This window comes from Gobio gobio (genome assembly GCF_949357685.1).
Source record: "Gobio gobio genome assembly, chromosome: 12".
NCBI lineage: Eukaryota > Metazoa > Chordata > Actinopteri > Cypriniformes > Gobionidae > Gobio > Gobio gobio.
Window position 1 is genome coordinate 52,344,681 of NC_137105.1, and position 24,865 is coordinate 52,369,545.

Here is a 24,865-nt window from a genome sequence, read left to right on the forward strand (position 1 = left end):
AGGTACAAAACCGAAAAGGTACTAATATGTACCTTTAAAGGTATTAATATGTACCTTTAAGGTACTAACACGCACTCTTAAAGTACTGATATGTACCTTTTGAGGTACTAATATGTACCTTTTAGGGGTGAGTAAGGTACAAAGATGTACCTTTTCACTTTTGTACCTTAGGGTACCGCCCCAGTGACAGCACTGTACCTTTTTTTCGTGCGTGCATACAAAATGATCTGGCCCAGATATGGAATGATACTGGACCAGAGCTGGACCAGATCTGGCCCACATTTAGGCCAAATCGTCATGAAGGAATCCGCATCTGGTCCGGAGCTGGCCCAGTGCTGGTCCGGATGAGTAAAAACGGATCCGTGCCGGTATTGGCCCATTGTGCCAAAAGACACCGGCCCAAGTCCGATGCGCGGATCTGGCACAGAATTTACGAATGGTCTGGGCCAACTCTGGGCCAGATGATTTTTGCCATCTGGGAGTACACTAAACTGTGTAAGAGTCTCTGGGAGGTACACCGTCCAAAATATGGAATCATAAAGAGCAAAGCTTACATTTTCTAAACCAAAAACACAAACTCAAACATAACTAGACATCGCACAAGTCAAATCTAACAAGACATGTGGAAAACAACACAACAGAAAAAGTGTGTATGTTCTGTTTATACTCAGATAACAGGAAAAGAGGAACGAGAACTTCCACTAACGTTATGTAATAGTTATGGAAATGTTAGTAATAAACGCTCCTGAAATAATGTCTTATAATGTTTTCATAGTTAAAATACATTCTCGTAACATTGAGAGAAAACAACATTATATAACTTCTAACAGCATTCTCTGAACGTCCCTGTGATGTTATTTGTGCTTGATGTTCTCATGATGTTTGTCTTGATAAAGGTGAAATATACTCAAACTGCTGTGTTCATATTTGACAGTCCAGCGTTCTGTAATGAGTCCACTGTAGGCACGCTGGTAGAACCAAAGTGCAGCTTTATTTCCCTAACATGAGCAAACATAAAGCAAACAAAGACACGGCTCGGCTCACGTGAACTTACGGAACAGTGCTTACACGGGAAAAGCTAAACACAGACCAATGGGAACACGAGAGCTATAAAGACAAAACTAATGACTACCATCAAACACATGAGCATGATCAAGACAACAGGTGTCAGTGTGACATCAAGCACTTTACAGTTTCTGCCATCCAATAGTGCACAAGTAAAAGGTTTTATTAAGATAGATTAAGATTTTTTTTCTCAACAACCCTTTTCTGTTCATAATCCCCCCTTTTACTTTCAGAATTCCCTGGCTATACACTCTAAAAAAAAAAGGTTCTATATTGCACCAAAAATGGTTCTTGGCTCGTAATCATAGGGGAACCTTTTTTAGTGCTATATAGCACCAATTTTGGTGCTTCAGTGGTTCTTCAGCGGTTCTTCTGAGGTTCTTCACCGGTTCTTTGACTAAGGTGCTATATAGCACCTCTGAAGAACCGCTGAAGAACCACTGAAGCACCAAAATTGGTGCTATATAGCACTAAAAAAGGTTCCCCTATGATTACGAGCCTTTTTTTTAGAGTGTAATATTACACATGATATTCTAAAAACATTACAAATAAACAGCTTCACATGATAATAATATAGATGTGTTCATCCATATTACAAGTGCTGTTCTAAAACACAGATTTGTGAGCATTAGTGAACGTCCAGAGTTCAGTGTTTTTACAGATGAAGCTGCCAAAGAAAACATCAACAGCTTTAGTCTGTCAATATTGCATCATCCATTTGTGAAACATTAAGCACAAATGTAGAGCAACAGTGTTTTTGAGAAACAGTCATATGCTGTGTTTGCCTGGCATTGGCTAAATTGTCCATCACGTGTGAATTATTGCAGATGACGGTATAAAAGCGTCAGATTTGTAGCATTCTGATGAATACAGCACACACATCTCTAACACACTTTAGCTAAAGCATTAAGAATGAGGTTAACTAAAGCAGTTCTTCTGCTTCTGTGCAAATGTCTTATATTTGAACTGGTCACCTCTGAAACCCTGTGTACTTGTCCTCTGGGAATATGTACAGACCTACTGAAGGATCATGGAGGCATGGAGACGCGACTCAAAGCTCTGGAGGTCAGACTGGCTGACAGTGAAGCTCAGATTGAGGAACTCAAGAAGGAAAACCGAGGTGAGACTGATGTGTTTGAAGACCTGTGTGCTAGAATATCATATACACTGAAAAACTATTGATGTAGGATTTACAGTTTTCAATCAGACATTGCTAGGACATTTTTAAAAATAATTATAAAGAAATGGCATGAAACCCATTGAATTAAATATGGAGTTTTGAAGTAGACCAACTGAAATAGTTTTTAGTTTTTCCCCCTATAAAACATACTCCAATAATCTTAGTTTTGTATAGAAATGTGTTTCAAAAAGTGTTCTAGGCCTATATCATTTGTTTGCATTGCTACTGAGCCGATTGTCCTCATTTTAAGAAGGCGTATGTTCTCTTCAGACAAGCCAAAGGTGGTGTTTTCAGCTTCATTAGGATTGAAGGGTTTCTTTGGACCAGTTGACCACGATACGACACTGGTTTACAAGAATGTCCTCACTAATGTTGGTGGAGCCTACAACCAGGCCACAGGTATTGTTCATCCACACCGCTGAAAACAATATCAACACACGTGTATAATGCATGTACAGCTGTTACAGATCTGTCTCATGCTTTAACAGGGATATTCACAGCACCGCTACGAGGAGTTTACTATTTCAGTTTCTTCTACCATTGTGGAGTTACACATGGAACAAGGCTGGTCTTGTATAGGAATGGAAAGCAAGAAGCAACAGCAGGACATAACAAGAGTGAAGGTTCTCCACAGAATGGAGGAAACAGCTTAACGCTGCTGTTGGAGAAAGGGGATCATGTCTATGTGCTACTCACAAAGCAGACTTGGATCTGGGATTCAGACAATGTCACAGTGTTTACTGGTTTTCTGATCAATCCCATGTAAATAAAACACACCCTGGAGCAAACACAACAGTCATGAGACATGTTATGGGTTCAAGGGTTAAGGGGAAATATCAGCTTACTTGGGTTTTTTAATTGGTTTGGTGCAATTTCAACAAGGTATTGGTAGATTTTCAAAACTTCGAAAGACACTGGATCATGGGTTCACATAGAAATATTGAAAGTGAATTGCTTCCAAGCCCTGCATAAAACACACAAACACAAGCACAAATTACACTCACCTAAAGCATTATTAGGAACACCTGTTAAATTTCTCATTAATGCAATTATCTAATCAACCAATCACATGGCAGTTGCTTCAATGCATTTAGGGGTGTGGTCCTGGTCAAGACAATCTCCTGAACTCCACACTGAATGTCGGAATGGGAAAGAAAGGTGATTTAAGCAATTTTTAGCATGACATGGTTGTTGGTGCCAGACGGGCCGTCTGAGTATTTCACAATCTGCTCAGTTACTGGGATTTTCACGCACAACCATTTCTAGGGTTTACAAAGAATGGTGTGAAAAGGGAAAAACATCCAGTATGTGGCAGTCCTGTGGGCGAAAATGCCTTGTTGATGCTAGAGGTCAGAGGAGAATGCACTGCATGAAAAGTGGGATTTTCGTCAGTATGTGACACTGTAGATTGCCGTGAAACTTCAGGTTTACGACTGTGCACAGCAATTTGCAGGCAACACCGAAAACTGCCGTAAATTGTTGGAAATTGACTTGGGCCTTGCTTGGCAGTTGTCCCCCCATGATCCCCCCTCCCCTTAATTCTAGGGGAGGCTTTATCATGTAAATGAACATGCTGTGAGCTACACAAATGCAAATCAGAGTAGCAGCAGGGGGAGTTTTATCTAGGTTCTGAATTTTTTTAACTAAAACATTTTAAGTTAAATGTACTCGTTTTAGTTCACATTACTACATTTTTAGGGCAACCAGTTTGCTCCAATTTTTTAAGTATTCAACTTGTCCGGGCTAACAGAGTAGATTAATTACTCTGTATGTCATTAGCAATAACCAATGTTATGTTAAAAAAAATACACACAAAATAAAAAGTTACGGTGTTATGCCTATATGTAATTGAAGCACTTTTGCCACACCCATTAGCTTAAATAAAGTGAAAATAAATATAATAGGTTTTTCTGGAGCTGGTGGTCTGAAACCTCAAAGAGGTTGAAGAATATAGGGATAAATTAAGCCCCTCTGTGGACTGATTTCCGGACTCTTGTGATTCTCTATCTCTCTCACACACACACACACACACACACACACACACACACACACACACACACACACACACACACACACACACACACACCACACACACACACACACACACACACACACACACACACACACACACACACACACACACACACACACACACACACACACACACACACACACACACACACACACACACACACACACACACACACACACACACACACACACACACACACACAATCACACTGAAGGGATTGAAAATAATCAAAGATATTTGATATTTGAAATCCAACAAAGAAATTTGCTTTACTGTTGTCAACACATTTGCTTATCACAAGGACCTGGAAGACAAAAGGCAGGCCTGTAGGCCACATGGGGTCACACCTTTATGTGTGACAGTGGGGGAAGTTTGGTCTGATTGTTCAGTTTGAATGTTATGTGTGAGTTTGGTCTGATTGGTCAGTTTAAAAGAATACATTTGGTTTCAGTCACATGGTCAAGGAATAATTAAAAGAGGATTGGAACTGTGGCTCTCTCTCTCTCTTCCTCTCTCTCTCTCTCCCCAACTCTCTCTCTCTCTCTCTCTCTCTCTTCCTCTCTCTCTCTCTCCCCAACTCTCTCTCTCTCTCTCTCTCTCTCTGGTAACATTTTATTCATGCTGGGTACGATTAATGGTATAAGTTTATCATCTCATTCATCCATTTTGAAACTATTTTCAGTGTAACCATAACCAGATTTTGTCATTAAATCCTTTCTATTACAAATACTGTGCTAACTAGTTTTGATTTAGTATTGACTTTGAAGTGCTCCCTATTGCAATACAATATAGTCATATTATAGCAACGCTCTCCCACATATTTTGCTATTGTAACTGCACTTATCTCCGTCGTTGGTATGAGTTGCAGTGGGTGGAAATAGACAAGAAATGTACAGTTTTCTTCCATCTTTCTGATAACGTTTCTTTAGTCTCTGGCAACCCTGTAGATTGAACCATCTGCAGGAGTCCACTCTTACAACACGCACTCACATACACACACACACACACACACACACACACATCTGTGCAGGCAGACACACACACACACACACACACACACACACACACACACACACACACACACACGCACACAGCCAAAATACATCAACATTTTTTTATTTTATTCACCTCTTAACATTCTTTTGTTTCATTTTCTTGTTAATTTAATATATTTCTTAAAATCAGTTTGTTGTTAGACTCCCTTCTTTGTAAACTGTCATAAACTGACTATATCAAGACAATCAATCCTAATCCCATTAAATTTGTGAGCGAGAACTGTAGTCTGTACATGCATGTGGTACTAAATACATTTTCCATTCTGTCCAGGAAAATGTATTAATACAGAGTTTTTTCATTAATTCTGGAAAACATCCTTATAACAATGACCTCGCATGTGATTGGAGGAGCCCGACGAGCTTCTCGCCCTCGTCCAATCACGTGCGAGGTCATGGCCATGACGCGTACAAAACTTGAAGACGAGCTTTAAACAGACGTGTTTTGGACTCTTTTTTTATATACATTGCCCGTGTTTTTGCTGCTTTGCTTTTTCGTGATCAACAATGATAGGACGCCGTCTCGCCTTCAGCTCCTCTGCATGGACGCGGCCAACTTTTTCGACTAATTTTCAGCTGTCTTCAAACTGCGCGTCGCGTTTGGTTACAGTCAGTCAGCTGCTCGGTAAAGCTGTGGCGTCTTCACAACTCTGAGGCAAACTGCAGGCGCTATGAACCAGAGCATGGGTAATGTAACGTTACGATTTAAAGAATATGCTTTTATTCAGCTGTATAAGGAAATGTATGCGTTAATATATACCAGCATAAAACTGCACATTTTGTTTTCACAGACTATCCTCGCCTCATAACGAAGCCGTGAGCTCTTATCTGCTTGGAGCGATTTCCGCGAGTCCAGATTTAACCGCTGATCACGACGAAATTGTGTGTGAGTATAACTTCTAATATTTTTCTCATTCCTTGTTTAATTTTACCGTGACTGTTCTTATTAATACCAGTCTCATGTAATTGTTTTCCAGCTGCCTGTAAGACGTATTATGAATCGACACGCCGGAGCTTCAGATATAAACAACCTGAACTTACATCGCAGGCGGAAACTGCGAAGAGTTTAGCTCGGAGTCGATCAAGAAGAAAAAGGGTAAGATTTATTATATTAGATCTGTTTTTTGTCAATGTGAGTATTTTTCAGGTTGCTTATTGTCTTTATGGATTGTATTACAGTTGCTGGAAGCGAGAGTGTGCTGGATGAGGATGAGATGGACATTTGGAAGTGCGCGACCATTGACCTCATGTCTGATGAGGAAGACGGCATTGTTGACGGGTTGTCTGGATGGATTGTGCGGCCTCTCGCAGCCTGGAGCTCTCCGAACTCTCGGCAACTACCCATATACTCCTGTGTTTCCCGAATGTGTTGGGCGCTACTTTTGACATTTTTGGAGGACAACATAAGAGACATTACTGCTGCACTGTACATAGTTGTGTGTTTAACAATAAAGCTCTTTCTTTGAATAAACAACTGTGTGTTTATAAAGGAAGCTCTTTCTTTGAATAAACGGCACGGTCCGGGCAAATTTTCCCATATATTCCTTGATGGTATGAATAGTGTAGTTCATAGCAGAATAACATTAATATAAAACATAAATTATTACAACAAAAATTATATATTTATTATTATTATTATTATTGGGGTTTACATTTATAATGAGCCAGGGTGACCAATAATGATTGGTTTGCAGTGATCTGCCAACCAATCACGAGGGATTTTTCTTGTTTAAAAGTAGTGGCTTCAGCCAATACTGAGTGAGTAAATTCAAGTCTGGCCGTTGACTCTCTGGTTTCGCTGCTATTCATATGCTAATTAGAGGCGTCGCACCTCCGCGGTCTCTCAGCGGGGGGGCTCTCCACCTACGTCATGGTTCGTTTACGACAATTTGTGGCACAGACGAACGCGACGTTCGCTGCCTCTAAATTGTCGAAAACTGCCGAAAATTAGGGAGATTTCCGGGAGTCTAAAGGCGTTTACGGGGTCGAAAATCCCACTTTTCATGCAGTGATGGGCCGACTGATTCAAGCTGATAGAAGAGCAACTTTGACTGAAATAACCACTCGTTACAACCGAGGTCTGCAGCAAAGCATTTGTGAAGCCACAACACACACAACCTTGAGGCGGATGGGCTACAACAGCAGAAGACCCCACCGGGTACCACTCATCTCCACTACAAATAGGAAAAAGAGGCGACAATTTGCACAAGCTCACCAAAATTGGACAGTTGAAGACTGGAAAAATGTTGCCTGGTCTGATGAGTCTGGATTTCTGTTGAGACATTCAGATGGTAGAGTCAGAATTTGGCGTAAACAGAATGAGAACATGGATCCATCATGCCTTGTTACCACTGTGCAGGCTGGTGGTGGTGGTGTAATGGTGTGGGGGATGTTTTCTTGGCACACTTTAGGCCCCTTAGTGCCAATTGGGCATCATTTAAATGCCACGGCCTACCTGAGCATTGTTTCTGACCATGTCCATCCCTTTATGACCACCATGTACCCATCCTCTGATGGCTACTTCCAGCAGGATAATGCACCATGCCACAAAGCTCCAGTCATTTCAAATTGGTTTCTTGAACATGACAATGAGTTCACTGGACTAAAATGGCCGCCACAGTCACCAGATCTCAACCCAATAGAGCATCTTTGGGATGTGGTGGAACGGGAGCTTCGTGCCCTGGATGTGCATCCCACAAATCTCCATCAACTGTAAGATGCTCTCCTATCAATATGGGCCAACATTTCTAAAGAATGCTTTCAGCACCTTGTTGAATCAATGCCACGTAGAATTAAGGCAGTTCTGAAGGCGAAAGGGGGTCAAACACAGTATTAGTGTGTGTTCCTAATAATCCTTTAGGTGAGTGTATACAGACGGTAGATCACATGTAATAAATTGCACTTTCATGAAAACGTGCTGTTGTTTTATAAAGAGTCTCATCACACATGGGTTTAACAGATCGGATCAGTTTTTTCACGTCGGTTCAGTTTTAATGAATTTCAGTATATATGCATAATAAAACATGAGTGAAAGTGAACTGTCTCCAAGCCCTGCCTATAAAAACACACACAAGCTCTACAAATGAATAAAAACACAAATTAACCAGACACTTCATATTTAATGGCATTTAATTATTTTAAAACGTGAAGTTGTGTTATAAAGAGTCTCATCACCATGGGCGTCGGAACCATTGTATGTGGGTGGGACAAGACCGACCCACTTTTTACGATCAATGATATTGGACCCACTCACTCTTATCGTCTCTAACATTTACCACATGTCTGTTTACCTACCCCTAATCGATACACACTTATTATTAAACACATAATAGACGCTTTATTTCCACTTTTCTAATATTTTCTTAACCCTCTACTGCATAGCGTTGCTCTCAGGCAACGGAAAGTGTTTTTAAGTTTAATTTCCAGTACATGTTTCTTTAAATAATTGCAACCAATCAAAATGGTCAAATGATTGCTATAGAATGGTCCAATAAGGTGTGGGAGTCACTATCAAGCATCATTTGAAGGCGGGGCTTCCTTTTCTGACATATGGTCACATGAGCACATGGTGTGAGAAGAAGGTAAGATTATTTGCTTCAGTAATCTTATTTACAATGACATGAACTGTAAATAAAAATATTTGTATGTGCATGAAGGTGTAGAGAAGTTGTTTGTCAAGTTTTATTAACTTTTTTTTAATTTAGCATGTTTAGAAATTCAGTTCCCTTTCGTTCAGTCACTACGACGTAACGTTAGTGACTAACGAATGGGGGTTTCGCTTAGAAGCCTATCAACTTCGAGTTTTGAGAAAACGCCCAATGGCGTGCCAATGCCATGGGCATGCGGAATTTGCATACGTAACTCCGCCTCACTGCGTGAGTATATAAGGAAGTACGAGGCAATATCGCATTATGTTTCTGCTTTCGGAGCCAAGAGTACCTACCTCTTCACTCCTACAGCCTTCTGAGACTCTGTCAGCTTCTTCGAGACGAGCAGCTTTCCAGTCGGTGTTGGTGTGACGGCGCGTTCCAGTGATCGCATACTTCCTGCCTGCTGATCTGTGCAGTGGTCTGCATCCAGCTGGTGTGTGTTTCCCTGGGCGCTTCGGCATCGACTGCAAAGTTTCCTCTCATAAAAGAGCTTGCACCTGACACGTCCTTTTCAGGATGTTTCGTCCGTGCACTTCTGGGTGCGGTAGATCGCTTTTTTCTTTTGACGGGCACGAGCGCTGTGTGACGTGTTTGGGCTTTCAGCACGCTCAGGCAGCACTCGTGGATGACTCATGTTCCCTCTGCGGGAACCTGGCCATCTCAGTGCTTCGATCGAGACTCCGTGAATTCCGTGCTGATGCCGGAACGAGAGTCCCCTCCGCCACCCCCCAATCTGCGGTCTCCTCTGGAGGCGGCACTTTGGCTGGTGACCAGGGTGATCTGAGGGTGACGGTGTGGAACAAAGCTCCGACGCTAGTTCCTCGGCCCACACCCCCCTCTCAGGCACTTGACCCGGTCCGCGCTCAGGCGTCTACATCGGGGCCGGCTCCTGCTGTCCCGACTGTGGCGTTTGGCGCGGCGGAAGAGGAAGTGATGTCTATCGCCGCATCACAAGGTGGGCTGGAGTCATCTGAGGATGATGATTCGGCTGTGCTGCCACCTTCGGGTGCGCCAGCATTGCCCGAGTCGGACCCAGAGTTGACAGCCATGCTGTCTCGGGCCGCCGCAGCGCTTGGACTGGAGTGGAACCCTCCGCCTCAGCCCGAGCGTTCGCGGTTGGATGATTGGTTTTTGGAGGCGGCGCGTCCGGACACCCGTCCGGCCGCTCCTCCAATACCTTTCTTCCCCGAGGTGCATGAAGAGGTCGCGCGTTCCTGGAAGGCCCCGTTGTCTTCCCGTGAACGTTTGGCGGCCTCTTCCGCCTTCACCTCTCTCGATGGAGCCGCGGCTCATGGGTACACTGGGGTCCCCCCAGTCGAACGTTCTGTTGCGGTGCAACTGTGTCCTCAGAGCGCTTCGTCCTGGCGTGGTGACCCAAAGCACCCCTCCAAAGCCTGTAGGTTTTCGTCATCCCTGGTGGCGAAGTCCTATAGAGCTGCGGGGCAGGCCGCCGCTTCTTTGCATACCATGGCAACTCTTCAGGCTTACCAAGCCAAGTTGCTGTGTGATATGCACGAGAGAGGGGCTGATCCAGGACTCAGCAATGAGTTGCGTGCCGCCACCGACCTCGCTCTCCGGGCGACGAAGGTGACCGCACGCTCCCTGGGTCAGGTGATGTCCACAAATGTGGTCCAGGAGAGACACCTATGGCTCAACCTGTCTGATATGCGCGACGCTGAGCGAACACGTTTCCTCAACGCCCCCATATCGCAGGATGGGCTATTCGGCGGAGCGGTCGAGAGCTTCGCCCAACAGTTCTCGGCCGCTCAGAAGCAGACTGAGGCAATAAAATACATCCTGCCCCGGCGGTCAGCTGCTGCCTCCACCCCACCGCCCGCGCAGGTGCCTCAGCATGCTCGCCGCCGAGGACGCCCTCCCGCGGCTTCCTCCGCCTCTGCGCCACCCAAGCAGCAGCCTCCACCCGGGCCGCGCAGAGGCAGCCGCAGGAAGGCGTCCCAGTCCGCTCCAGCCCCGCAGCCCGCGAAGAAACGCCAGGCTAAGCGGCTCTCCTGATGCGGACGGCTCAGGGATGGGCAGTTCTTTCCAGGAGACGCCGGCAGGGCCGCTCCTTCCCCCGGTGGAGGGCCGGGGGAGAATCTTTTGTTCAGCTGCTGGCCCCCGGGTCAGCAGCACCCTAATGTGGTTAAAGAAAGAACTGACAACCCCATCCCTGAGCCCCCAGAGATCGGTGACGGCAGTGCGCGCCACCCTCGGGTCTCGCCACTCTCGTCCCTCTCTGTCGCCAGCCCCCTGGCAGAGCAGACCCCAGTGGAACGCGAGTCCTTTCCTGGTCTCCTCTGTCAGGGCGCAGCCGTTAACCGTGTTCCGACCCGGGGACGCCCAACAGCCTCCCCTGTCCGCGCCGGTAACGCTGCCTCGCTGCCCCACCCAGGGTACGTCTGTCGTCCGTATGACCCCGTTGGTGCAGTCTCTGGAAGCCTGGCTTCAGCTTCCGGGGCTGTCCCGCTGGGTTGCCCGGACCATCAGGCTCGGCTACGCGATTCAGTTCGCGCAGGCTCCTCCCCGTTACAGGGGAGTCCGCTATACCATGACCGGGGCCCATGCCCCCGTCATGCGTGCGGAGATTGCCACTCTACTGGCGAAGGGTGCGATCGAGCCTGTCCCTCCAGCCGAAATGAGGTCGGGGTTCTACAGCCCCTACTTCATTGTACCCAAGAAAACCGGTGGGTTACGGCCAATCCTGGACCTTCGCATCTTGAACCGATCCCTTCACCGGCTTCCGTTCAAGATGTTGACTGCGAAACGCCTTTTCGAATGCGTTCGTCCGTACGATTGGTTTGCAGCGATCGACCTGAAGGACGCCTACTTCCATGTCTCCATCCTTCCTCGACACAGACCGTTCCTACGGTTTGCTTTCGAGGGGCGGGCATACCAGTACGCAGTTCTCCCATTCGGGTTATCTCTGTCCCCTTGCGTCTTCACGAAGATCGCAGAGGCAGCCCTTGCGCCCCTTTGGCAGCACGGGGTCCGCATCCTGAACTACCTCGACGACTGGCTCATACTTGGCCACTCTCGAGAGCAGGTTTGCGGACACAGAGATCTGGTTCTCCACCACTTAACCCGTCTGGGCCTTCGGGTCAACTGGGAGAAGAGCAAACTTTACCCCGTGCAGAGGATCTCTTTTCTCGGTATGGAGATCGACTCTGTCGCCATGTACGCGCAGCTTTCGAGCGAGCGCGCGCAGTCTCTGCTGACTTGCCTCCAACAAATCGAGAGCAAGAATGCGGTTCCACTGAAACTATTTCAGAGGCTCCTGGGGCATATGGCATCTGCAGCCGCGGTAACGCCGCTCGGATTGCTTCATATGAGACCGCTTCAGCACTGGCTTCGCGATCTAGTCCCGAGATGGGCATGGCAGTCTGGCACGCTCCGGGTCCAAGTGACTCGGGCCTGCCTACAGACGCTCACCCCGTGGTCGAACCTCAGCTTTCTACGGGCAGGTGTGCCCTTAGAACGAGTTTCCAGGCATGTTGTCGTATCGACGGATGCCTCTGCCACGGGCTGGGGTGCCATGTGCAATGGACAAGCAGCCGCGGGCTCCTGGACAGGACCCCAGCGCCTTCTGGCTGTCAATTGCCTCGAGTTGCTGGCAGTACGGTTCGCCCTGCACCGCTTCCGAGCGCTGCTGAAGGGTCAACATGTGCTTGTCCGGACAGACAACACGGCCGTAGTAGCGTACATCAACCACCAGGGCGGTCTACGCTCCCGCCGTATGTCTCAACTCGCCCGCCATCTCATCCTATGGAGTCAGAAGCGCCTGAGGTCCCTTCGTGCTGTCCATATTCCGGGAGTCCTGAACCACGCAGCCGACGAGCTCTCGCGGTTTCAGCCTCTCCGGGAGAATGGAGACTCCATCCCCGGACGGTTCAGCTGATTTGGGAACAGTTCGGCGACGCACAGGTAGATCTGTTTGCCTCCCACGACTCTTTCCACTGCAGCCTGTATTATTCCCTGACCGAGGGCACGCTCGGCACGGATGCACTGGCGCACAGCTGGCCGCGGGGCCCACGCAAATATGCGTTCCCCCCAGTGAGCCTACTCGCACAGCTCCTGTGCAAGATCAGGGAGGACAAGGAGCAGGTCCTTTTGGTCGCCCCGTACTGGCACGGCCGGACCTGGTTCCCCGAACTCATACTCCTTGCGACAGCCCCTCCCTGGCCTATTCCTCTGAGACCGGACCTCCTTACTCAGAGACGGGGCACCCATTGGCACCCGCGTCCGGACCTTTGGAGCCTCCACGTGTGGCTCCTAGACGGGACGCGGCAGGTTTGAGTGGCCTACCACCTACGGTGGTCGCCACCATCACTTCCGCTAGGGCAGAGTCCACTCGGCATGCCTATGCGTTGAAGTGGAACCTCTTCGTCACCTGGTGCTCTTCCCGCCAAGAAGACCCCTGGAAATGCCCGATCGGGTCCGTGCTTGAGTTTCTCCAAGAGGGGCTGGAGCGAAGGCTGTCTCCCTCCACCCTCAAGGTATATGTGGCCGCAATATCTGCCCACCACGATCCCTTGGAGAACAAGAAGGTAAGTCAGCACGACCTGGTCATCAGGTTTCTGAGGGGAGCCAGGAGACTGAATCCTCCTCGCTCTCCTCTCGTACCCTCTTGGGACCTCGCAGTAGTGTTAACTGCTCTGCAGAGACCTCCCTTTGAGCCTTTGCGGTCGGTCGATATTAAGTTTCTGTCTATGAAGACGGCTCTGCTGACCGCATTGACCTCAGTCAAGAGGGTCGGGGACCTGCAGGCATTTTCGGTTGACGAAGCGTGCCTGGAATTCGGGCCGGCTAACTCTCACGTGATCCTGAGACCCCGGCTTGGATATGTGCCCAAGGTTCCCACCACTCCGTTTAAGGACCAGGTGGTGAACCTGCAAGCGCTGCCTTTGGAGGAGGCAGACCCAGCCTTGGCATTGCTCTGTCCAGTACGCGCTCTCCGCGCCTACGTAGACATGACGCAGTGTTTCAGGACCTCAGACCAGCTCTTTGTCTGTTATGGTGGAGAGCGGAAAGGAAGTGCTCTCTCGAAGCAAAGGCTGTCTCACTGGATAGTGGACACCATTGCTTTGGCTTACCAGCAGCAAGGCCGACCATGTCCCCTTGGTGTGAGGGCACACTCCACCCGGAGTGTGGCCTCCTCTTGGGCTCTAGCGCATGGCGCCTCGCTAGCAGACATCTGCAGAGCTGCAGGCTGGGCGACACCCAACACATTCGCCAGATTCTACAATCTCCGAGTGGAGCCAGTGTCCGACTATGTAGTCGCCCCCCCGAGGGGCCGGTGATGGGCCAGGCTCAGGTGTCTTCGCTTGCTCGCCACTCCACTCCACGGACTGGATATGTGAGATATTTCCTCAGGTGAGCTCCCCGAGAGCCCTGAGCTCCTCCAGCACTGTCGACGCCGACATCAGTTCAGTCTGCCCTTTCGAGCCCAGACCCTCATGTCCGGCCAGGTGCCCCATGTGCATGGTTCCCTCCGGCGACCCCCACATATGTATTTCACCGTGAGTCTCCGCAGTGAGCGGGTTTCTTCCCTTGGCGTGTCCCCGCCACCCCTAGGGTTAAAAATCCACCTTCGGCTGGTACCCTAGAGATCTTCCATATGCAACCCTCAGCGGGTCATATGTGTCTCTTAAGTCCTCCCCACGGGTAGGCATTTTGGCATTTCCTCTCTGGGATATGCTTCCCAGTGTACCTTGGTATTCCTGTGTTAAGTGGGAGTCCTTCGTCCGTACTAGCCTTACGACAGGGTACTCACACTTACGCAGGGCACTGGAAGACAGCTGAGTGGCGGGATTATATTGGGACCCCCATTCGTTAGTCACTAACGTTACGTCGTAGTGACTGAACGAAAGGGAACGTCTCGGTTACGGATGTAACCCTCGTTCCCTGAGGAGGGAACGGAGACGTAACGTCCCCTTGCCACATCAGTTGTGCTACCTGGAACGCAGGAGTTCAGTCTTGGCTCCTCAAGCAGGTAACATAATGCGATATTGCCTCGTACTTCCTTACTCACGCAGTGAGGCGGAGTTACGTATGCAAATTCCGCATGCCCATGGCATTGGCACGCCATTGGGCGTTTTCTCAAAACTCGAAGTTGATAGGCTTCTAAGCGAAACCCCCATTCGTTAGTCACTAACGTTACGTCTCCGTTCCCTCCTCAGGGAACGAGGGTTACATCCGTAACCGAGACGTTTTTCTTCTTGTTGCCTCAGGGCAACATTATGCGATAAGGGGTACTTTTTATGGAGGTCTTTGCTGACAATGTGTTTGGATGTTATCACAACTCATTACATGTTATTTGTGCACAATATGGTAAAATAATAATAATAACTTCATAGCCACGCCCTAGCAACCAGTTACAGCACCCTAGCAACCATATGTCAACATTAACGAGCCATATCTCAGTACCAGAGCATTGTAGAAATACAGAGTTGGGCTCTTTTGACTCAGACTGGCCAATAGTCTTTCAATATCACCCCATTAACTGTATAGCCACACCCTAGCAACCATTTAGAGCACCCTAGCAACCGTATTGCAACATAAAGAAGCCATATCTCAGCCCCAGAACATCGTACAGTCATGAGGGTGGGCTCTTTTGACTCAGACTGGCCAATAGTCTTTAAATATCACCCCAAGAACTGTATAGACACATCGTAGCAACCATGTACAGTACCCTAGCAACAGTACGAACACATTAATAAGCCATATCTCAGCCCCAGAACATCCTACAGACATGTTGCTTGGCTTTTTTGCATCCCAGTAGCATCCGAGAGGATTTTTTTTGCCACGGCAAGCACCACTCACATTTTCTTCAGGAAATGTACATTCTAGAGTGAGAAAGTGAACTGTTCAAACAGGTTCTACAGTGTTTGAAAAAAGAAAACTACCTCTGTTTGATGGATTGAAAAATAAGTTTTAGTCAGATTAAATACTTTTTACTTGCTAAGACATATTTGAAGTGTTTTTAAAAGGAAAATTACCACTGTGTGTAAATGGACCAAATGCTACAATTAAATAGTTGAAACCCATTATTAATTGAAAAGAGTGCCAGTTCCCTCTTGATTTTCCTAATAAACATTGAGACAATATTACATTTTTCTCTGTGATTTACTACCTATACTGCATAGCGTTGCCCTGAGGCAACAAAATAAAATCTGCTAAGGGGGTGGGTTTTTTTTTTTTTTTTAATTTGTTTGTTAATCTGTTATCTTAAATCTTCAAGAAAATAAGATTATTATTTTTTTTTTATGCAAAAACATAATTCATGCATTAGAGGGAATTTGATATGATATGTGATGGGAAAACGCAGAAGATAGATTTCGGCGAATGCGGGACTCGAACCGCGGGTCGGTTTGTGTCAAAACTAAATGGGTTTTATTTATTTTGTGAGTGTTCAAGGCTGGTTCCACTTTTTGTACTTTTGGAAAAACAAATTATGAAATTGTGATTTTATTTTACAAATATATTTTTGGTTGCAGTAACAGTCGTGGCGAGAGCAGTTTGTGCCTGCCAATTTTTAATGAGCCAAGCCAAGTTAGCAATCCTGAAAACACATCAATGTAAAAATGCTGGTCAAGATGTTGATTTGTTGTCTCTTTTAAATCATTGGTAGAATTTATGGTTGCTATTGAGCTTGCATATTACAAACTGATAATGTACCTTTTTTTTAAATGAGGCGGTGTGTGAGAGATGCTTTAGTGACAATGAGAGAGTTTGGAAATACGTTTTTTAATTGGTAATTTTTTATGTATAATTGTTTGTGTGTCTGTGTGTTTTCTATACTAGCTTTGTAATGTTTCAAAAAATGTTGTAAATTAAAAGGCCTTTAAAAGTCAAAGTCTTGACTCCGTCTCTCTCTCTCTCTCTCTCTCTCTCTCTCTCTCTCTCTCTCTCTCTCTCTCTCTCTCTCTCTCTCTCTCTCTCTCTCTCTCTCTGTCTCTCTCTCTCTTTCTCTCTCTCTCTCTCTCTCTGTCTCTCTCTCTCTCAGAGGAACTGGGCGTCTCCGTCACATTCAGCACTTCATGTTAAACATGTAATGAGGAAAGAAACACTCAAACCTCATCTGAACACACATCGAGAGCTTCAGAAGAACTAAATCAACAGACAACAGAGAAGATCATTTAATAAGAGAGAAGAATGAAGATCATCTGGACTTTCACTCTGCTGATGATTCCTGGTAAGAATCTGAACTCAGAAGAACCAGAACAGAGATTAAATAATGAACACAAGTCTTTATCCATAACTAATGACCTTTGACATGAATCTCCCTTCAGTGTGTATTAGTGTTGTGTTAAGATGTTGGTTTGTTGTAGGTGTCGTGAGCTCCATAGAAGTGACCGGATATTCAGGAGGTGGAGTCAAAATCTCATGCAAATATGATGAAAGATATAAAGGAAATGAGAAGTATTTTTGTAAAGTACAGTGGTCAGACTGCACATACCAAATCAAGACTAATGAGAAAAATAAATGGGTTCAGAAGGATAGATTCTCTCTGTATTACGACACAAGTTCAGCCGTCTTCACTGTGGCCATCAGAAATCTGAGAGAATGGGATTCTGGGATGTACTATTGTGGAGCTGAAATGGTTAGACGTGATTCCTCCACTGAAGTGAATCTGAAGGTTATAACCGGTGAGTAACTGAGACTCCACAACATCACGATCCTCAACACTGACTGGACTTACTGCCGTTCACTCGTCTAACTCATAACTCATGCCATCAATAACCTTTTCATCTCCTGATGGAAGATTTACACTCATCATCTGGACTTGAGTTCATAAATGTTGTAGCAAAGTGAAGATAAATGTGTTTATACTGAGAACAAAATGACAAATGATCTGTGTTTGTGTTGAACAGATCAACCAATCAGGACCGTGAGAGGATATTCAGGAGGAAACGTCATCATAAACTTCAAATATGAGACGAAACACATGAACCATGAGAAATACATCTGTAAATCTGGAGAATGTTTTCCTGTAATAAACACTAACAGAGCCTCAGAATGGAAACATGACAGAAGATTCTCCGTTCATGAGGGCAGATCTGCAGGACTCTTACGTGTGTTTATCAGAGAGCTGAATGAGAACGACTCTGGAGAATATAAGATTATAGTCAAAGCTTCTGAAGACTACAGTTTCTTCTCTAAATTTAGCCTGAACATTGAGAAGGGTGAGTCGCTTTCAGTCATTATGAGGTCAATCCATGAATATATCTGGTCATTCTAACATTACTGCGCTTTATTTGGATCTGAAACAGATGATTGTGTGAAGAGCATCAGTCTATCAGCGGCTGCAGGAGGATCTGTGAACATCAGCTGCAAATACCCACAATCCCACAGCAGTGATGTGAAGTTTCTCTGCCGGAGATCTGGAGCTGATCTCTGTGCTGAAGAGACGTCTGTGAATGAGAGCAGAAGATGGAGGCGTGAGGGAAAGATCCAGCTGTATGATGACAGAGAAGAGCGGCTCCTGACGGGAAGCATCAGTCATGTGACTGAACAACATTCAGAATACTGGTGTGGAGTTCAGTCTGATGGAGGACACAAGAGCTTCATCACACGAGTCCTGATCAACCTCACAGGTGCGGATGCTTTTCTCACTGATATTAATCATAAGGTAGTATAACATCTCTTCAGAAGATCACTGTGTGTTATTTATCAGGATGCTTGAAGCTGATTCTATAAGCAGGTTTAACCACAGGGTTATTTTTCATTTAGATGTTCTGTCTGTTTAACAGCAAAACCACAAACTGCAGTTTGTATGATTGTCATTCTACAGCAGTGTGTGAACGCAGGACTGAAATCTGGATGCAGTTTTTAGTTCTGTGTGTGTTAATCTCGTATCACTGCAGTGTTTAGTGTGCTCATCTGGACACAGGATAGTTAACTGCAGTTTAAGGGAGCTTGTCAGTGACACTGCTGGACTGTATTATTCAGTGTGAAACCACAGGCGTTATTTACAGAAACTCAAACAAACAGTTTCTGTGTATCAACAACTTGAATTCTGGGTAATGAATGTGTGAAAGCCATCAGTAACATGTCTCTTCACCATTAGAGAATGATGTCAAGTTCTGGTCTGAAAAAAAAAAAAACATAATTTAGAAATTATTTTTTTGTCATTTTCATATACAAAATTTTCAGAGACATCACCACCACCATCCAGGCCATCCCATAAACCCACAACAGATGTTGGAACCACGGAGAACCAAGTGTTTTGTATGGTCATCACATAAATAATGTTTAGATCTTTAGGCTGAGGCCGTGCAAAATAATGAAAGGTTCTCTCTTGAACTGCACCTTCACTTCCCTTTTCATCGTCTTCATTCCCTGATATCTCTGTCTCTTCTCTCTCCCGTGAGTGTTTGCTGATATCTCTGTCTCTTCTCTCTCCCGTGAGTGTGTTTGCTGATATCTCTGTCTCTTCTCTCTCCCGTGTGTGTGTTTGCTGATATCTCTGTCTCTTCTCTCTCCTGTGTGTGTGTTTGCTGATATCTCTGTCTCTTCTCTCTCCCGTGTGTGTTTGCTGATATCTCTGTCTCTTCTCTCTCCCGTGTGTGTTTGCTGATATCTCTGTCTCTTCTCTCTCCCGTGTGTGTTTGCTGATATCTCTGTCTCTTCTCTCTCCTGTGTGTGTGTTTGCTGATATCTCTGTCTCTTCTCTCTCCCGTGAGTGTGTTTGCTGCTCTTCTTGTAGCTGTCACTTCTTCTTCAGCAGGTCTACCGTTAGGAACAGAACTGCCTCAATGTTGTTGATTTGTTTGAATTCACCTCAAATAAATGTAGATTCTGTGCAAAGTATCACATTAGGACAATGTGTTGTTGTTTTATCTTAATGTCTTAAATATCCAATATTTAACAAATCTTTCATGCAAATATATTTTTTTAAAAGTCTAAATTGCTTAAATGTCAAAATTAGTACAACAATAAATACATCATGACTATCTTTATAGATAATACTGAACTAGTTATTGCATTATCACTTAAATTGCTTCAATTCACAGAAATTCAATTATGGCCAACTGAAAAATGTAGATGAGATCGGTCACTAGAACATTTTCAATTGGAGACCTGAATTTTTTTACAGTGCAGGGATGTCACAAGTACTGGTACTTCGGTACCAAGTCGGTCCTGAAATTATTCCAGCATTTCTGCAGTACCGACTCCCGAGTGTATTCAGTCCCCGCAGCTGCATTCAGTCGCTTCTGTGTTTATCTAAGCGCAGGACTCCAGACTGAAGCCCAATATATACTAGTGGATATTAAACTGCAAAATACTATCTAAATATTACTCCTGCATGTTCTGCGTCTCTGTGTGAATGAAGTCGGGCGTACGCACACACACACATACACACAAGACACTCGCTGTCTTTGTAGTCTCTGCCGTGTGTCACTATATGAGGACATGAACGCATAAACCGTCACTTCATGAGAATTTACTGTTTCATTTGAGGAAACTGTCAAATCATGAACACAGACACTCAAAGCTCTTCACGGCAACTCGTCAAAATAAAAGTTTGGTTTAAAAAAAAAATGAAATTTACAGAATATATTGGGCTACTGTTGTTCAGTAGATTTAGCGCTGTCTTTATGTAATAATAATACATCTCTTCTAATAATAATAATTATGCCTAGATGGTTGATTATTTTTCACTTTTCACAATGTGTACTTTTAAACAGCATACAGCCTTTTGTCACAAACGCTGGTGAAGATCCCACCGTCGGCCATCAGAGGTCGCATTCACCCGAATACTGACTCTCAGTCGGACTCCATTTCCCATACACCCTCACTCTGGGACTGATTACTGCACACCTGATCCTTGTCACCCTGCCTATATAAACTCTGAACTTTCACACACTCATCGCAAAGTCTTGTTTTTGCCACGGCGACATTTCTGAGCGTTTATCCACTGTTACTGATCTGCCTGTAATCCTGACCCTGATTCTTTTCTGCCCTTTGATCTGTGTTTGCCTGGATTCTGCTTATTCGACTGCTTGCTGCCTTTCTTACTTGTCATGATTATCATCATAAATAATAAACAATTTTTTTTTAAATAGTTAAATATATATATTTTTTAAACATTTAGCTGTGGTACTGAAATTGGTACTGAGTACTGTAAAATTGTTATGGTATTGGTAACGACTACTGGAATTTTGGTACCGTGACATCCAAGGGCGTCGGAACCATTGTGTGAGGACGGGACAAGCCCCACCCACTTCTTATGATCAATGATATTGGACCCACTCACTTTTATCATCTCTAATTCAGCACATGTCTGTTCACCTTCCCCTAACTTATATTAAACACATTAGACGCTTTATTTCCCCTTTTCTAATATTTTCTTCATTTTTATTGAAAATAAATGCCTTTCCGATCTGATATGTGATGGGAGTAGAGTGAGTTCCGCAAAAAAAAACTTGATGGCATACACTATTGACCCCTACACTATTGCTGCTCTCAATGATCTGGTGATTTCCGTAATTTTGTCCCAACCAGACGTTTAGCAAACAAGGCGGTATATATGTGTACATGATGTAAATGGCATCTACTCCAGTAAAATGTTTCTGAGAGAGGACCCACCCACATTTCTTTTGCTTCTGACGTCCATGGTGACATCCCTCATTTAAAAGTTGAATTTCCTGCCCAGAGCCAACAACACTTTTAGAGCTTCCAGAAATAAGAAAAAAGACACGAGATTAAACGGGTTAAAACAAGAACAAATATCATTGGGTATGAAAATTACTTGCATTTAAATTAAGTTGATTTTTATGAACACATTGGCAGATATTTGTTCTTGTTTTAATCATAAAATCACCGTCACAAGATTTCTCTTCTCAAACTTTTTAGCTATTGTTTGTAAAATAAAAAATTACGGAGATCTGTTGGAAATTGTTTTGTTTTTTGTCAATCTTTGAAGGGTCACTAATACAACTCATTGTGTGCTCATTTACATGTAGAGAACATATTAATGTGTTATGTTCCCTTTAATTTATTCTAGGCCATACAAAGGTCTTAACTTTACCTTCATAAAGCCTGCAGAAACCCTGTGTGTCAAATGGACTTTAATAAATGATGTAGAGGTGATGAGAACTGAGCAAGAGCACAATATATCAGACGTGACAGTAGTGACATGGCGATTGAATTAAAGGGTTAATTCACACAAAAATGTAAATCCTGTCATTAATTCCTCATGTCGTCTCAAACCCGTCAGACCTTCGTTCATCTTCAGACACAGATGAAGATATTTCTGATGACCCCAGAGCTCTCTGACCCCTCCATAGACAGCAATGTGATGAACACTTTCAAGGGCCAGAAAGGCAGTAAAGACATTGTTTAAATAGTCCATGTGATGTTCAGTGGTTCAGCCTTAATGTGATGAAGAGATGAGAATATTTTAGTGTGCAAAAACAAACACAAATAGCGACTTTATTCAACAATCTCATCTCGTCTGTGCTGTGATGATACTGTACCTGTGATGGCCACGTCAGGATGGATGGACGAGGATCAAGAACTGTCAAAGAATTACAACATGATTTGGACAGACAGCAGGACCGAACAAAGGTATTCATTTAATGTGTTTTATTTAACCAGTTTTATTGGGTTCACATGAATCAAATTATACAGGCATGTAAGGGATAATACATCCAGCTGGTTGTTTTCGCAGAATAAACCCAGACAGAGATCAGGATGTGAAGCGGAGGGGTCTTGAGTCACTCTGAAGGGGTTTATTCAAAGCTTCCGCAGAGAAAAACAGATCCAAACTGCTTTAAGCCTTTATCTATTGCTGAAGATGTGTTTTTACCAAATATGTTGAAATTAATCCTGAAAGGGTTAGTTCACCCAAAAATGCAGATTACCCCATGATTTACTCATCCCAGGTGTGTATGACATTCTTGTCACGGTTCATGAATGCATTGCTTTCTTTTGTGTCTCGTGTCTCTGTTTGTTGTGTTGGTATGTGCTGCGTGGATCCGTGGGCGTGGCCGGAGCAATCATGCTCATTCATCTATCATCGGCGCCAGCTGCGAGTCATTATCACTTGCATTTATACTCACCGTTTTCTCCTCTCCTTTGTCAGATCGTTTGTCGATGTTGTGTGCTGTCTGGTGTCCTGAGTTGTTCCTGTTCCGTTGGATGATCGTGTGGTGTTTGTTCTGGGATTCCTGTTCGTTGTTTCCTGTTCATCGTTTCACGCCGGATTTCACCCTCATCACCATCGCTTCACTCTTCACCAGCACAGATACACCTGTTGATCATCGAGGTCCCTGCGTCACCTGCCAGCGGTGTTGTCTGTCTCCGAATTGTAGTACTTTCTGACATTAAAACTGAGTTATTTTCACCTGCAATTGTTTCCTCATTCTGTGATCATGACAGAACGATCTGACCCACTGATGGAAGCAGCAGGTGGAGCTCCGATGACCATGGAGTCATTTGTTAACAGCAGCCTTCAACGCATGGACGCCCAAGAGGAGGGGCTCAGCAACACTAGCCGTGCTGTTCAGGTTTTGGTGACGCAGGTGTCCGGGCTCACCCAGCAACTTCTACAACTGCGAGCTCCCACTGCGCCACCCACACCGTTCGTTCCTTCCACACCATCAGATCCACTCTCCCAGTCGGAGCCTCGTCTACCAGTGCCTGAGAGGTATGCCGGAGAGCCCAGTTTTTGTCGGGCGTTTCTGACTGGATGCTCCATGCATTTTGCACTGCAACCGAGAACTTTCAACAATGAGCGATCCAAGGTCGCATTTGTTCTTTCGCTACTGACTGGGAGAGCAGCACTCTGGGGAACGGCGGTGTGGGAGAACCAGGACCCATGCTGCCAGTCGTTCCAGGCACTCTCCGCCGTCATGAAGCGGGTATTTGACCGTGCGGTCTCCGGAAGAGAGGCGGCGAGGGTGCTCGCCGAGCTTCGCCAGGGAGAGAGGCCTGTTTCGGATTACTCGATCGAATTCCGGACTCTCGCGGCGGAGTGCCAATGGAACGACGAGGCGCAGTGGGATATGTTCCTGCATGGGCTGGCTGACCGCATCCAGAAGGAGATCTACACCCTGGACCTGCCTAACACCTTGGATGGACTGATTGACTTAGCACTACGAGTTGATGCTCGACTGTCAAGAGTCGAGCGACGCGTCCTTCCCAATCGGGTTTTTAGAGGAGCCGAGAGTTCGCGGTCCAGCGGTACGGATGTGGTCAGCCCTATCTACGATCACGAGCCCATGCAGGTAGGGCGAGCTCGGCTTTCCCGGGAGGAGAAGGAGAGGCGGAGGTCCCAAGGTCTTTGTCTATACTGCGGCGGAGAGGGACATTTTCTGAACATGTGTCCGGTAAAAGGCCACGCCCGGTAGTAACAGTGAGGCTACTATCGGGTGGGATCTCCGCCGAGAAGACCTCATCGACATCTACCCTCCTCCCGGTAAGACTAAGATGGTCAACACACCAGCACGACTGTCAAGCACTATTGGACTCCGGGGCGGAAGGTAATTTTATGGACCACACTCTCGCACACCACCTTCAGATTCCCCTCCAGTCACTTCCTCAGGACATTTCTGTCCACGCACTCAATGGTCAACAGCTTCCCATGATTTCCCTATCTACTGGACCTGTTACTCTCATTACATCTGGTAACCATTCGGAAACTCTGTCATTTTACATCATGGACTCACCTCTTGCACCCATAGTACTCGGACATCCTTGGTTAACTCAACACAACCCCAAAGTAGACTGGATCCGGAGGTCCATTACGGAGTGGAGCACCAAATGTCATGAGTCCTGTCTTGTGTCTGCCTGTTCGTCTGTTCCTATGTCTGTGTTACAGGAGAAAGCAGTGGATTTGTCTAACGTGCCCGCGGAGTACCAGGACCTGAAGGAAGTGTTCAGT

The 24,865-nt window shown here is 45.5% G+C and overlaps 2 protein-coding genes across 2 annotated transcripts; both read left to right on the forward strand.

Annotated features, from left to right (window-relative positions):
* The first annotated feature begins 1,930 nt into the window (after positions 1–1,930).
* Positions 1,931–4,043, forward strand: LOC307135356 (complement C1q-like protein 2). Its single transcript, XM_079831708.1, has 3 exons — positions 1,931–2,185; positions 2,516–2,644; positions 2,734–4,043. Exons 1-3 carry the CDS (start codon positions 1,978–1,980, stop codon positions 3,009–3,011), a joined length of 615 nt encoding a protein of 204 aa, XP_079687834.1. The 5' UTR covers positions 1,931–1,977; the 3' UTR covers positions 3,012–4,043.
* A 12,800-nt stretch (positions 4,044–16,843) lies between these two features.
* LOC307134954 (polymeric immunoglobulin receptor-like) lies at positions 16,844–20,492 on the forward strand. The gene is made up of 5 exons (XM_079831047.1): positions 16,844–17,170; positions 17,307–17,624; positions 17,850–18,161; positions 18,249–18,572; positions 19,132–20,492. The coding sequence occupies exons 1-5, from the start codon at positions 17,131–17,133 to the stop codon at positions 19,221–19,223; spliced, it is 1,086 nt and encodes a 361-aa protein (XP_079687173.1). The 5' UTR covers positions 16,844–17,130; the 3' UTR covers positions 19,224–20,492.
* The last annotated feature ends 4,373 nt before the right edge of the window (positions 20,493–24,865 follow it).

What these genes read in the sequence shown, in the direction of transcription:
- LOC307135356 (XM_079831708.1), top strand. Translation starts at nt 1,978, where the DNA reads ATGAGGTTAACTAAAGCAGTTCTTCTGCTTCTGTGCAAATGTCTTATA. An exon ending in ACTCAAGAAGGAAAACCGAG is followed by an intron (nt 2,186 to 2,515) that starts GTGAGACTGATG and finishes TGTTCTCTTCAG; the next exon opens with ACAAGCCAAAGGTGGTGTTT. An exon ending in AGCCTACAACCAGGCCACAG is followed by an intron (nt 2,645 to 2,733) that starts GTATTGTTCATC and finishes ATGCTTTAACAG; the next exon opens with GGATATTCACAGCACCGCTA.
- LOC307134954 (XM_079831047.1), top strand. Translation starts at nt 17,131, where the DNA reads ATGAAGATCATCTGGACTTTCACTCTGCTGATGATTCCTG. An exon ending in CACTCTGCTGATGATTCCTG is followed by an intron (nt 17,171 to 17,306) that starts GTAAGAATCTGA and finishes GGTTTGTTGTAG; the next exon opens with GTGTCGTGAGCTCCATAGAA. An exon ending in TAGCCTGAACATTGAGAAGG is followed by an intron (nt 18,162 to 18,248) that starts GTGAGTCGCTTT and finishes GATCTGAAACAG; the next exon opens with ATGATTGTGTGAAGAGCATC.